Source organism: Lepisosteus platostomus, chromosome 13 (genome assembly GCF_059453375.1).
Source record: "Lepisosteus platostomus isolate fLepPlt1 chromosome 13, fLepPlt1.hap1, whole genome shotgun sequence".
NCBI lineage: Eukaryota > Metazoa > Chordata > Actinopteri > Semionotiformes > Lepisosteidae > Lepisosteus > Lepisosteus platostomus.
The window spans coordinates 14524059-14538684 of record NC_142623.1 but is presented as its reverse complement, the minus strand read 5'-3'; the positions used below and the strand labels follow the sequence as shown (position 1 = coordinate 14538684).

At 59.4% G+C, this 14626-nt stretch overlaps 1 protein-coding gene across 2 annotated transcripts in view; it reads left to right on the top strand.

Moving 5' to 3' along the window:
- notch3 (notch receptor 3) overlaps positions 1-14626 on the top strand; it is a 54966-nt gene that overhangs the window by 27476 nt on the left and 12864 nt on the right. For both annotated transcript variants that reach the window (XM_088603403.1, XM_088603404.1), the window contains 17 exons: positions 516-658; positions 1227-1562; positions 2377-2499; positions 2996-3229; positions 3862-4017; positions 4548-4733; positions 6564-6677; positions 8101-8214; positions 9990-10223; positions 10688-10798; positions 10904-11096; positions 11499-11644; positions 11775-11888; positions 12247-12366; positions 13197-13349; positions 13458-13686; positions 14397-14598. In XM_088603403.1, coding sequence (XP_088459529.1) covers positions 516-658; positions 1227-1562; positions 2377-2499; positions 2996-3229; positions 3862-4017; positions 4548-4733; positions 6564-6677; positions 8101-8214; positions 9990-10223; positions 10688-10798; positions 10904-11096; positions 11499-11644; positions 11775-11888; positions 12247-12366; positions 13197-13349; positions 13458-13686; positions 14397-14598 — 2908 coding nt within the window. The remainder of the gene's footprint in view (positions 1-515; positions 659-1226; positions 1563-2376; positions 2500-2995; positions 3230-3861; positions 4018-4547; positions 4734-6563; positions 6678-8100; positions 8215-9989; positions 10224-10687; positions 10799-10903; positions 11097-11498; positions 11645-11774; positions 11889-12246; positions 12367-13196; positions 13350-13457; positions 13687-14396; positions 14599-14626) is intronic.

The following is a 14626-nucleotide window of genomic DNA, read 5'->3' as shown; positions in this document are numbered from 1 at the left end:
AATTTCTTGCATTAGGAATTTGTCTTTTCGCATACCCCAGCTTTTCTCCATGAGACACAGACACACAGACAGGGAGAGAAGCTGGGGGTCAGAGCGCAGGGTCAGCCAATATACGGCGCCCCTGGAGCAGTTGGGGTTAAGGGCCTTGCTCAGGGGCCCACTGGAGTAGGATTCCCCTGTCAGCTGTGGGATTTGAACCAGCAACCTTCCAGTCACAGGCGCAGATCCTTAGCCACAGAGCCACCGCTCCGCCCGCAACTGTGGACCTGTGCGTGCTCTTGGTGTGAAGTGGACATGATATTATTGATTGTTTCCATTTGTGTTCTTGCATCGCGACACCAGATCAGATTCCTTGTATGTGTTAATGAAATTAAGGGACCAACTATGCAGCTGAGGCTGGCAGTGGAACAGAAACCAGACACACCAGGCCCCCCAGGCAGCGTGTGACCCTGACGGCCGCTCTGTCCGTGCTCCCGCCACACTCACCCCCTCCTCCTCCCCTCTCGTGTGCGCAGGTGTCGCCCCGGATTCATCGGGGAGCTGTGTCAGTTCCAGGACCCCTGTCACCGGTCGCTCTGCGTGAACGGAGGCACGTGCAAGAGCTGGGTGTCGGAGATGGCGGCGCAGTACACGTGCGTCTGCCAGCGAGGATTTCGAGGTAACGGCGCCCCGCCCCGGGACAGGAGCTCCCCATGAGGCCAGCGAGCCAGTCTGTGGTGTGCGGCCCGGTCCGGCCCAGCTGAAACGTGCTTGAGCTTCAGAAGATCGAGCTTGTTCTTCCTTCTCCTTTTAGACCGGCACCCTCAGATTGTGACTGGCAGCTCAAGATTTATCTCAAAACTCGAGACCTTGGTTTCTGGAAAAAAAACGTGATTCTTGTGCTTCTTTTTGTTATTTTAGAGAACTAACCAAAACCATTTTACATATAATCACCATTCCTCAGCCTTACTTTTACAGTACACTTTAGACTACACACAAGCAAAAAAAGGTCTATTCCTATTTGTTCCCTTGTATTTTACAATTATATAACTTTTAAACAAAACTATATACATTCAAAACGAGGAAGATGTGCTCTGATTTATTTGAGCTCTTTCGGCACAGTGAAGACACGCTGGCAGACTGAGGCCTCTGTAAAGATTCCCCTCAAACAGAAACCAAGCAGCTCCGTAGGTGAAGCGCGAGTCCGTGTGTCGGAATCCCCCTAACCCTGTCCTCTTGCCCTCCAGGCCAGCACTGCTCCCTGATCGACGCCTGTGCCACCAACCCCTGCGCCAACGGTGCCCGCTGCACCAACTGGAACAACCGCTACAACTGCTCCTGCCCGCCGGGCTACCAGGGCAAGAACTGCCGCAGCGACATCGACGAGTGCCGCAAGCCCGGGGTGTGCCTGAACGGCGGGGTGTGCGTCAACACGCCGGGCTCCTACCGCTGCCAGTGCCCGCCGGGCTTCAGCGGGCGCGCCTGCGAGGTGCCCTCCGTGCCCTGCGCCCCCTCGCAGTGCCTGAACGGCGGCACCTGCCGGCAGACCAGCGACCTGGCCTACGAGTGCGCCTGCCTGCCGGGTACGAGAGCCGCGGGGACGAGGCGGGGGGTGGGGGGGAGCTCGTGCAGGAAGTCGAGTACTTCCTTCCCGGATCCGTGGCGGAATGCAGGAACGCCGTCCCCGTGCCTGAGCTCCGCGCCGCCCGTGGCTTGCTCACTCCCCAGGAGACTGATCTCCTTCTCTCCGGTCGCGCTACTGTCCTGCTGCCTCGCTGGCGGTGGGCCGCGGCTGTCAGAACAGCGGGAATTGAGTTCCCCGCGGGTCTGCGTATCCCCCGGAGGGCCGGACAGGAAGTGGCTCTCGCAGCGGGAGGAAGCAATTGAAAGTGAAGGGGTTTGGGACAGGAAAGAGGCCCTCCTCTCTCTATTACCGCCCTCTCATGGCTCTGGCGCGACAGGAAGACCCGGCGCTTGCCCGGAGTGCTCCAGTGCAGACGACGGGAGAGATGAGTGTCTTCCTGTTAGATTCCTGTTAGATTTGCGGGGAAGGGAAGGACCCGAGAGGTGCATTGTTGACATTTTCCAACCGATGCGTCCTTGCCCTATCGGCTTGCTAATCTGAATTTTTAAAACGGGTGTCTTGTGTCCAGTTACTGGGGATGCAGCCTTTACTGCTCCTCCCTGTCTTTGGCAGGGCTGTATCTGGGGGTGATCCCTGAATGAGGGGTCCCCTGGCTGAGTACTTCTCCGTCAGGAGATCCGCTGTCCTGGTCGTGGCGCCATTGTGCCGCTGTTATTTTTGTTTTGGGGCGTGCGTTGTACCAGATGTTAAGATTTTTCCCCTTCTCTCCCTCGCCTTCTCTCTTCCTCCATCTCCCGCTCTCCTCGACCCAGGGTTCGAGGGGCATAACTGCGAAGTGAATGTCGACGACTGTCCGGGCCACAAGTGTATGAACGGAGGGATCTGTGTGGATGGGGTCAACACCTACAACTGCCAGTGCCCGCCAGAGTGGACAGGTACTCCCGACCTCTTTCCGGCCGGACCTTGTGTCCAGTTCCATCTCGGAGCGCGCGCGCCTGCAGGGAGCTCTTGATGTGCTCGGCCTTGACAAAAAGCCACATTTCTCGGGTTTCGAGCATGGAAGCACCATAGATTAAAAAAATCTGCAGGGTCCAGGATCACGAATGCCGAAATGTAAGCCTATGTCCTCTGAAATATTCTGCTAGTTAAGAGGGATTTTCCAAATTACTGCTGGCCTCCCTTCCCCTCTCTGTAAGACTTGTTAAAAAGGCTTTTAGAAGCAGAACTCTGAAAAGCTGCCCATATGGGCATGAGATGTTCTGTCTGGTGCTTCTGCTATCCTCGCTGTGTTGTGTGCAGAGGGAGAGGCTGATGGTCCCAGAACCTTGCAGGACAGAACAGGTCACGCGTCGGGACAGTCTGGTTTTGTTGGACCGCTGGTGGTTCTGGTCCGGAGCAGACACCCTGACGGGGTGCTGCCTGTGTTTGCAGGGCAGTACTGCGCGGAGGATGTGAACGAGTGCCTCATGCAGCCCAACGCCTGCCACAACGGGGGCACCTGCTTCAACACCATCGGGGGGCACACCTGCGTCTGCGTCAATGGCTGGACGGGCGAGGACTGCAGCGAGAACATCGACGACTGCGCCACCGCCGTCTGCTTCAACGGCGCCACCTGCCACGACCGCGTGGCCTCCTTCTACTGCGAGTGCCCTGTGGGCAAGACAGGTACAGCCTGCACCTCTTGTCTGGCCCAGTGTCTGTCTGTCCACTCCCGTCTGTCTGTCTCTGGGTCTGTGTGTCTGTCCTAGTGTCTGTCTGTCTCTGGGTCCGTCTCACTGGGTCTGTCTGTCCCAGTGTCTGACAGTCAATCGATCTGTCCCAGTGTCTGTCTGTCCTCTCCCGTCTGTCTGTCTGTCTCTGGGTCTGTCTCCCTGTCCCAGTGTCTTGTCTGTCCACTCCCGTCTGTCTGTCTCTGGGTCTCTGGCCAGTGTCTGCCATTCTGTCTGTCTCCCTGTCCCAGTGTCTGTCCACTACTCTCTGTCCACCCCTGTCTGTCCCAGTGTCCGTCAGTCCACCCATCTGTCCCGGTGTCACACTTCCTGTCCTGGATCGGTCTGTCTGGTGCTGTGTCTGTCTGTCCCAGTGTCATTCAGCCTGCCTGCCTGCCTTCCCCTGTGTCCCTTCTCCTGTGATTGTTCCTCCTCTGTCTGTTCCCCGTCCACGTTGTCCCTATCTCTTCACTTCGCTCACTCTCGCTCCTCCGAGAGGATGGGTTCCCTCCCTCTGGGTCTTGTCTCGCTCGGGCAGGTGATCCTTCTTTTGCTGTCGCTGACGCTGCCCCCTGTCCCTCTGCGCAGGTCTGCTGTGCCACCTGGACGACGCCTGCGTCAGTAACCCCTGTAACGAGGGCGCGGTGTGCGACACCAACCCGCTGAACGGCCGCGCCATCTGCACCTGCCCCCCAGGCTTTTTCGGAGGGGCCTGCGACCAGGATATGGATGAGTGTTCCATCGGTAACTCCTTCCCCTCTTCACACACCCCTTCTTTATAGTCACTTAGCTGGACAGGTGTATAAATATTACTGGAGCAATGTCGGTGAAGTTCTTTGCTCAGGGGTCCAACTGCAGTGTCTCGCCTGGAAGTTGAACCCACAAAGCTTCTGGTTCCGAGTCCACAGTCATGAACCCTGCACCCAGTTCGGTGCACATTCTTCCGCAGTCCAGAAAGCCTGGAAATCGCAGCCCTGGTCCGTCAAGGTGGGACGCTGCTGTCGGACCCCAGCCAGCTCTTCAGGACTGTCCCCCTCAGAAGCGGAGGACAGGCCTCTCAAGGGGACGGGGGGTGATGAGGGGCTCGGCTCGGTGACCAGTGGCAAGCTGACTCTCTCTCGGGGCTGGGCTGGGCGGCAGGCAGTGGTGGGGCTGCAGCTCCCTGCCTTTGGAGAAGCAGCCAGTGCTCCCGACGTCACGTAGGTTTTCCTAGGACTGGGGCCGCGGAGGAGGGGCGGTTGGGTCCTGAGCTCTTCCCGCGGTTTTTCTTCCAGGCGCCAACCCCTGCGAGCACTTCGGCAAGTGCGTGAACACAGTGGGCTCCTTCCAGTGCCAGTGTGGGAACGGCTACACCGGCCCGCGCTGCGAGATCGACATCAACGAGTGCCTGTCCATGCCCTGCCAGAACGACGCCACCTGCCTGGACCGCATCGGGGAGTTCAGCTGCATCTGCATGCAAGGTGAGACGCGCGGATCCTGTTCCGTAGCAGCGCGAGCCGCTCCGGGGTTTCCACTACCCCGTGTTGGGTAGATCAGCGTGGACAGACGTCAGACCCGGCTGCGCAGGTCGGGGCAATTCAGCAATCGAAAGGTTCGGCAGTGGACTCCGACCGATTCAGCCGAGTCCCAAGTCTCTCTGCCCGTCCCAGAGCTTTCACGCCCGGAGACGCAGCCCAGGAGCAGGGGAGGAGCTGGGCTAGTGCCGTCGGTGCGATCTGCACCTCTTCCTGCCGCCGCGCGCTCTGTGACTGCAGCAGACGTCAAGAGCACTTCTCACGCCAGATGTGCAGCGTTACGGCGAGCAACCGCGGAGCCTGGTGCTCGTTTGCGCACCTCTGGGAGCGTTTTAGAAAGCAGCGCATTTGTTCTGCCGGAGTGGGTACAGCGCAGGGGTGCGGGAGGGAGGACTCTTGGACAGCGGACAATGGCTGCGGTGCCGTCGGCAGGGAGCCCCGACTCAAAGCTTTCATTGAGAGCCCTATACGTTGGGCTGGGGGGAGGGGTCTGGGAGAAACTGTGTGTGTCTGGGGTCTATAGGCCTGCAGACCTGCTCTCTCTCGATTGAGAGGCAGTGTGCGTGGAATGCTAATAGGGTTTGAAGTAGTGGGAATAGAGCACAGCACAATGGGAGCTCTCTGTGTTTATCACTGTGCCCCATATAGAGCGCTCGTCCATTCCCATCATTAATTTCGGCTTTTACCAGACCCCAGGCTGAAGGTGCAGACGCCGCCTGCCCTCTGAAAACCCCCCTTTTATAGCCTGTGCCCTGGCCGTTCGACACTGTGCTGAATTTCTGAACCCAGGCCCTGTTCCGGACCTGCCAAGGCCCGTGCAGTGCCAGCTGGCCTGATCCGAGAGGCTCTGGTGAAGATCCGGGACAGAGGGTTGTCGGGGGTATCCCTCAAACCCCTCGCCTGGTTCTGCTGTACTTAGAAGCCCCCTCAATGAGCACCCCCCTACATGCAAGCCCGCCACAGCTCGTTTGCCTGGTGGTCTCTGCGTGAATCATGCTGAGGTTAGCCTCGTGCATTGGAGAGGTCTGTGATGAAAAAGAAGTGACTGAACATGAAGCAGGGGCTCCTCCTATTTTACAGTCCTTTACTGTCACCAGCTAAGGCAGTTGAACAAAGCTTCTCGTCGCAGAGGGAGCACGCATCTATACAGCATGCGTATGGGAGTAATTCTGAGTGAGGAGCCTTGCTCAAGGGTAGCACAGCAGTGTGCCAGCTAGGATCTGAACCCACAACCCCCTGGGCCAGAGTCCAGAACTGTAACCACTGCCCCCCCCACAGGAAAGCTGGGTTATGTCCCAAACAGGATTTGAGCCAAAGCTCTTCGAGTTACAAAGAGCTCTGTCTGTTTCACCTCACGTCATCCATTTTGTGCTTGGTGCTGTGTTGCTTTTTGAGTGAGGGGATTTGGGAATGGTGTTGTGGAGTGTGCTGGGTGCCAGCGGGATGTGTGTTTGAACCTGCTCTGTTTTGTGCTTGGTGTTGTGTGGTGTGCTGGATGCCAGAGGGCTACGTGTTTGAGCCTGCTCTGTTTTGTGCCTGGTGTTGTGGAGTGTGCTGGGTGCCAGCGGGCTGTGTGTTTGAGCCTGCTCTGTTTTGTGCCTGGTGTTGTGGAGTGTGCTGGGTGCCAGCGGGCTGTGTGTTTGAGCCTGCTCTGTTTTGTGCCTGGTGTTGCGTCGAGCCCGCTAGTAGCAGGGGCGGGTGGGGGGACAGGCTGGGGGGAGAGAGAGCACCAGGTGCCAACTGGATGTGTCTGTGCCCTCCTCCACACACACACAGGCTACACGGGGACGTACTGCGAGGTGGACATCGACGAGTGCGAGAGCAACCCCTGCGTTAACGACGGGCTGTGCAAGGACATGGTCAACGGCTTCAACTGCACCTGCCTGCCAGGTAAACGGCGCCTGCCGCTCCCTCTCCGCTGTCCTGCTCCCCCTGCAGCCCCTCTCCATCCGATTTCCTCTGGGCCGCAGACGAGCAGACGAGCCTCCCCGCTGGCAGGAGGCAGGTTGAGAGATTGCGCTTCTCGGCGAGTGGGGAGCTGCTTGATGGTTTGGGGATTTCAGCCTTGGATGCGACTGGCTTCTTGCGAAGAGGATAAGATCTTGGAAGGGTAGCAGTGGGCTGCGTGTGGCTCAGAGTGCTGCCGGATGCCCTCGTACCCGTGGCGGGGCAGGAGTGCATGGCACCTCTAGCGCGAGCTGGGCCGCCCCCCATCTCCCTCTCAGCCCCGGTGTCGCTTTCCCAGGGGTTAGAAGGGGGTCAGGGTGCAGCAGCCCTCTCTGGGGTCCTTTGAAGGCTGTCCCTGGTGGAGCAGCGCTGACAGGCAGGGCCTCAAGGCCGTCTATCTCCCTGCCTGCACAAAGACCCCATTGTGTCCTCACCAGCCTCTCCACCTCCCCCCCCCTTCCCAGTCCACCGGCCTCTCTCCACCGCGCAGTGCACAGGAGCCACAGAAAACAGCAGTCTCTTAATGAGATTCTTTTCCAGCTCCCAATTTACATCTGGGGCAGACACACCACAGCCCCCTGCTCCGCGTACAGCTATTGAGACTGCAGACTTTTTTTGGGGGGCAGGGAAGGAGGGGCGAGGGGGGCGGGGGGGTGGGGGGGACAGAGGGGAGCCGACAACGACTTGGAAAAAGGGTGGAAAAAAAATTGGGAGGACAAATCTATTGTCAATCAGCTTGCCGTCTCCATACATCAGCCGGCCCCTCTCCGACCCCACTGGTCTCGCCCTTCGCTCGCTGAGGCCTCTCGGCCGCCCGCAGTCCCTGCCCGGCGCTGCTCCAGTGCCCGGCTCCCGGCGGTCCGCACTATCAGCGAGGAGGGAGCGGAATATTCCGGGCGTCAGTCACGTTTGGCCACCCCTGTGCTCTTTTAAGAGCTTGCCGAAGCAGGGGTGGTAGTGGGAAGACCCGGACGGGTCAGTCAGTGCAGCCGTTTCGAATTGAGAGAGCGCCCCCCAGCGACTGAACTCCGTTGCTCCGAAAGTGATACTCGCCCGTCCAGGACCGCTGGGAAGTCACTGAGTTCTGCATCAATTAGGGGAATGAAAAATAGGCGTTGCAGCCGAGGAGCCCAAGATAAGGTGTTCCATGTGCCGTACTTTCAGTCTGCACCGTGATATCAAATCTTATTCCAAGATAAACGATGGAAGTGCTGGTTTTGGTATCGTTCAATTCATTCAGTATCGCAATATCCCACTATTCCACTGTACACCCCCCCAGGGGGACAGCACCCCCGTCTCTGGTCTGTGATCCCTTTCCCTTTCTCTCATTTAATCGTCTGCGTCTCGTTTCTCGCTCCACGCCCAGGGTTCACGGGGTCGACGTGCCAGATCGACATCGACGAGTGCGCCAGCACGCCCTGCCAGAACGGCGCCAAGTGCATCGACCGGCCGAACGGCTACGAGTGTCGCTGCACCGAAGGTGAGCCTGGGGTGGGGGGACCCGCGGGCGCTGTGTTGGGCCGGGCTCCGGCTGCCGGGAGCCGCGCTGTGCCAGCTGGGGCAGGCCAGAGCAGGAGAGGCCGGGTGCCACATCTGGGGGGCTCCCCTGTCCGAGAGTGTCATCTGGGGTGCAGGGCGGGGGATCTGGGAGCCAGGGGGCAGCCAGCAGCACTGCACTCGGGCTTCTCCGTTCCCCCAGAAAACAAAACATGTAAAGACATGGACTGTTAAGGTGGGAGTTTGTCCACTTCATCGTGGTTTTATCCTCACAGACTGGGAAAAAATCTGCTCCCATGTCCGATCAGAGAAGAGTCTCAGGAAAGTCACAATAAGCTTAAGAGTTTATTTTCAAGGCATTATTGAACAGGAATGAAAATCACACCACTTTTGTAGTGTTCAGCATTATGGATTCTAATGGAAATCTAATTAGAATTATTATTATTTTTTAATCTAACATAATTAACATTTGTAAGTGGAGGAATCTAACACGATGGACATTTGTACAGGAAGTAATATTAGAGAGTTTATTTTGTGAATAAACCATTAAACAAGAAGTTGTGATTCACTTTGTGAATAAATCATTAAAAAGGGGCCGGGAGTCACAAAGAGCACTGCAAAAAAAATCGAAAAGCTAGACGTGCCAGCACTGCGCGCCACACAGAACTTCTCACCGTGGAGATCGTTACCGAGGCCTCTGCTGCCCCCTGCAGCCCAGGGGCCGCCTCTGCACGAAGCCCCTCGACAGTGACAGACTCCGAAACCCTTCTTCTTCTCCCAGGCCAACAGATCTGCCCAGCTTGTCTCTTTATTCCTCCCGCAAAGCTCACTCCGCCGACTGCTGGGCTCGAGGCAAACGGCAGCCGAACCCCCAGAGCGCCGCTGCCCACAAGAGCGGCGCTAGACACTGCCCTGCTGGGGCCACGCTGCGTTTCCGTCCTCGGGCGATGGGGGGAGGGGGGTTGTGAAGCAGCATGCTGGCTGTTTTCCTGTTAAGCCAGGAGGTAGTAGTTGAGATTTGTTCAGGGGGAGGGTTGGGGGAGTGGAATAGCTCCTATGTGCAGCACCCAGGGAGAAATGGGTGCCTTCTTTTTAAAGGAAACCCCTTTTTAATGGAGAGGGCAGCCAGCGCGGCGGCAGCAGGCTCTCGAGCTGCGGAGATAAAGCAGTATTGTGTGTCCAGGGCCCTGCTTAGTATTCAGAGAGCTGGGACACCTCCAGCTCGCTCGCCTATTGGACAGGCCAGGGGCATTGTGGTCGCAGCTTGTAGAATATCTTCCGAGGGGGGTGGGGGGCCCTGCTCTTTTAACACCAAGGACCCCCCACCCCCCTTAACTTGGGACCCCAGGAGGTTTTGATTGGGTGTGGGGGGGGTTTCGCGGGGGTCTCACTTGATAGCGCCCGTCTCACGCCATGGGCTCCAGCAGGAATGAATACCGTTACTCAGGCCGGCTTTGTCAGCCCAGAGCCCCCCTTTGTGCCGTCCCCTTCGATGTACGGGATGACGTCGCTCGCTTACCTCAGCCGGGGTCTGTTCGCTCATCTGGGCCAGCGTCCGTCCCCCGCAGATCCCCCGCGGTCCTGTGGCCAGGAAGTGTCTCCGGCCCCCTTTCCGTTCGGATTCCCGTCGCTTCCTGGCGGCTCGCGAGACGAACGTGGAAGCTCGAAAGGACTGTGCGTGGTCCTTTGGTGCTGGAACTGGGAGAGACTCTTCGGCATGGCTGCTGTACTGACTCCCCCGCCTCCTGTACCCCCCAGGCTTCAAGGGCACCCTGTGCGACGTCAACGTGGACGACTGCAGGCCGGACCCCTGCCACCACGGCACCTGCGTGGACGGCATCGCCAGCTACACCTGCCTGTGCGAGCCGGGCTACGTGGGATACCGCTGCGAGAACCAGGTCAACGAGTGCCACAGCAGCCCCTGCCAGCACGGGGGCAAGTGCGTGGATGTGGTGAACGGGTACCTGTGCCACTGCCAGCCTGGCACGTCCGGTGAGTGCACACAGCCCGCCTTCCTGCCTGCCCTCTCCTCTCTGCCCCTCTGCTGCCTGCCTGCCCTCACCTCTCTGCTGCCTGCCTGCCCTCACCCCTTTGCCCCTCTGCTGCCTGCCTGCCCTCACCCCTTTGCCCCTTTGCCCCTCTGCCCCTCTGCTGCCTGCCTGCCCTCACCCCTTTGCCCCTTTGCCCCTTTGCCCCTCTGCCCCTCTGCTGCCTGCCTGCCCTCACCCCTTTGCCCCTTTGCCCCTTTGCCCCTTTGCCCCTCTGCCCCTCTGCTGCCTGCCCGCCCTCACCCCTTTGCCCCTTTGCCCCTTTGCCCCTCTGCCCCTCTGCTGCCTGCCTGCCTGCCCTCACCCCTTTGCCCTCGCCTCTCCACGGAGCCCCCGTTTCTCGTGGTGATGCGAAGTGTGGGACTGCTGCCCCGCCCCGTGGGACTGACGCGCTGCTGTCCTCTCCAGGCCCGAACTGCGAGATCAATTACGACGACTGTGCCAGCAACCCCTGCGACTACGGCATCTGTGTGGACCGGATCAACCGCTACGACTGCGTCTGCAAGCCGGGGTTCACAGGTGAGGAGAAACCCATCTGCTGTGGTCCTCTCCCATCCCTGGCGACCCCTGCCGCCCAAGACCTCTCACCCCCCCCCTTCTCTCCGTGGTCACCTCCCTCTGCAGGTCCGCTGTGCAACGTGGAGATCGACGAGTGCGCCTCGAACCCGTGCCGCAACGGGGGCACGTGCGTGGACGAGGAGAACGGCTTCCGGTGCCTGTGTCCAGAGGGCTTCCACGACCTGCTGTGTTACTCGGAGGTGGACGAGTGCAGCAGCAGCCCCTGTGTCCGCGGGACGTGCCGGGACGACGTCAACGGGTAAGGAGCCCCAGCCCAAGCCCGGGCCGGGGGGGGGCTTGTAGATGCAGGGGGCCCCCCGAGTGTGGGAACTTCCTCGTGAAATCAGGCGTCGGTTCCTTGATGAAGCGAGGTCTCAGCCGGACCACAAACCAGCCAGCTCGGCTCACCCCGATCCCACAAGCTCACCGGGATCCCGCTCGGCTGCAGCGGCCTGGCTGGGTGGTCCGGAGACGCGTTCCTTCCCAGAAATATGAAACCCTCTCCCCCCGCTTTGTAGGCCTGAGTCTCGCGTCTCGTTCCCAATCTCCGTGTGTCCCCGCGGGTCAGGCCAGCGAGGTCTGGGGCTGCGGGGCTGGTCCCCCCCCGACACCGGCTGCCCCGTGACCCCGCCTCTCCCTGCTCCGTGTCCCCCCCACGCAGGTACAGGTGCGACTGCGAGCCGGGCTGGGTGGGCAAGAACTGCGACCTGGACCGGAACGAGTGCCAGTCGAACCCCTGCCAGAACGGCGCCAGCTGCATCGACCTGGTCAACGGCTTCAGCTGCAGGTGCCGGGACGGGTTTCGAGGTGAGGAAGAGGAAGAGGAGGAGGAAGGGGCGGACGAGGATGAGGCGGGTGGGGTTGGGGGGGCTGGAGCGGATGCAAGAGAGCCTTTCCCAGCCACTGGCTGAGCCCACGTGCCGGTGTTTGCCCGCAGGTACGCTGTGTCAGACCAACATCAACGACTGCGCCTCCGGCCCCTGTCTGAACCAGGGCACCTGCGTGGACGGCGTGGGCATGTTCACCTGCCTGTGCGAGCTGCCCTACACAGGTGAGCCTCCCGCTGGCACCCCTGGCAGGAACGCCTGCGCCCTGTGTCCTGGATGGTTGATCCATGAGATGAGATTCACGGATATGAGGCATGTCTCTGAGAGGGCGGCTGCCTCACTGGCTCAGATTGCATCATGGGGCGGGACAGGAGAAATTCGGGATCAGCGGCAGAGGGGAGGGGTCGGGGCTCGAGCGACGTCACTTTCACGTTGGGAAAACCATCAAGAAGCAGGGTTTCTGGATCCGAAAAGATCCGCAAGGCTGTTGGAATCTCGGGCTGGAGCTCGGAGCTCGGAGCTGGAGTGTGGGTGAGGCTCCCTCGCTGCCTGTGCCGGCTGACCGCTGCTCTCTGTCCGCAGGACGCACCTGTGCGGAGGTGCTGACGCCTTGCTCGCCCAACCCGTGCGAGAACAGAGGGGTGTGCAAACACAGCGCCGACTACCGCAGCTTCTCCTGCGCCTGCCAGCCGGGCTGGGAAGGTAAAAATAATAATAATAAACTTTATTTTATATAGCGCCTTTAAAGGTGGCTTCTCAGAGTGCTTTACAGGATGACAACAACAATAAATAAGAGGAATACACAAGATAAAACACAATTACAATATACACAGGAGACCGTGGATGGTGGTTCTAAAAAAAGCAGAGGGGTGAAGAATGGAACCAGTTATGTAAAGGCTTTTCTGAAGAAGAGGGTTTTGAGTCTGGATTTGAAAGAGTTTAGAGAAGGTGACTCTCCGATATCCTTGGGCAGAGAGTTCCAGAGCTTGGGGGCATAGCAGGAGAAGGCCCTGTCACCCATACAATGTAGACTGGCTTGGGGGACAGTAAGGAGGGCAGAATTTGAAGAGCGGAGGTTGCGAGGTGGGGAGTAGGGCGATAATAGTTCAGACAGGTACTGAGGTGCCAAGCCATGCAGAGCCTTATAGGTGAGCATGAGGATTTTAAAGTCTACATGGTATTTGACCAGAAGCCAGTGCAAGGACTCCAGGATAGGAGTAATGTGAACACTAGACCTGGTCAGGATTCTGGCTGTACCGCGTCTCCCTTGCTCCCTTCCTCCGTGCCGCGCTCGCTCGTTTCAGCGGGGTCTCTCGGCCCCTCTCTTTCAACAAGTTGTTGCGGAACACGGTAGTTCTGTGGTTTTACCGTGGTTTTTCGTGTGCATGCCGGGCCGTGTGTCCCCGCTGCGGGCGTCTGATCCGCAGCCACTGCACGTTCACTCCGGTACTCCGGCGTCGTCCCCGCGCTCCTCTCTGACCCTCTCTCCTTCCTCTTCCCTCTCCGCTCACTGTCCCCCCCTGCTGTCGCAGGCGAGCGCTGCAACATCGACGTCAACGAGTGCGCGTCCAGCCCCTGCAGGAACTGGGGCACCTGCTCCGACACCCAGGGAGGGTACCTGTGCTCCTGCCGGCCGGGCTTCACCGGCGCCAACTGCGAGACCGACGTGGACAACTGCGCGCCCAGTGAGTGCCGCCCGCTCGCGCCTCTCCGCCCGCCGGGCCTGGGATCGCGCGGCCGGAGAGCAGAGCGGAAGAGTTAACGCCTCTCCTCCCTGCCCCTCCCCCCCGCAGACCCCTGCCTGAACGGCGGCTCCTGCACGGACGGGGTGAACTCCTTCCGCTGCAGCTGCATGGCGGGCTTCACCGGCCCCCGCTGCCAGGCCGAGGTCAACGAGTGCCAGAGCAGCCCCTGCCGCAACGGGGGCACCTGCACCGACTACGTCAACAGCTACACCTGCAGCTGCAGGCCGGGCTTCACTGGCATCCACTGCGAGACCAACGTCCCCGACTGCACGGAGAGGTGAGCGGCCGGGTCTGTTGTGTGAGACACGTTCCTTGGGCTCAGCTGGCGGGAACATCAGAAGACCCCCTGGACTCTCCAGGATCACGGCTAGACGCCCGAGGGGTGCCCGCTGGCTTCAAGACTGCAGGGCACTGAGCTCACTGCTCCACTCTTGGTGCCATTGCATTGGCTGCCAGTGAAGTTCAGAGTCATTTTTAATACTTTAGTCCTAGGATTCTACTAGTCCATGATCAAACTCTGAAATTCTAGTTCTAGGATTCTACTAGTCCATGATCAAACTCTAAAATTCTAGTTCTAGGATTCTACTAGTCCATGATCAAACTCTAAAATTCTAGTTCTAGCATTCTACTAGTCCAGACCCAGACCTGAATTCTAAGTCTTGGATTCAGTGGCTCAGCAGCAGACTGCAGCTGTGCTCTTCCTACGTGTCCGAGGAAGTCCGCAGCGATCCCTGGGTGCCTCTTGCTCCCAGCTGCTTTGCGTCCCGGCTGGGGAATGATGCGACACCATGGGCGACTTTTAAAACGGAGTTGGAGACGTGCTCTTTCACCTTGGCCTGTCCTATGACGACGTGTTGAATTTCTGATGGCTGTTGCCTGCGGTGTTATGTTCGTGAAGCTGTTGAAAGTGGTCCTCGGCCCCAGGGAGGCTCTCGGTCTGTCTGCGGTGCAGCTAATGGACGTCCTGCTTTTGTGCTGTTCCCTCAGCTCCTGCTTTAACGGGGGTACCTGCATCGACCGGATCAACAGCTACTCCTGCACCTGCCTGCCCGGCTTCACCGGCTCCAACTGCCAGCACGAGCTGAACGAGTGCGACTCGCGGCCCTGCCTGAACGCGGGCACCTGCGTGGACGGCCTGGGGTCCTACCGCTGTGTCTGCCCACGGGGGTACACCGGCGCTCGCTGCCAGGTCAGAGAGACCCCGAAACCCCACACCT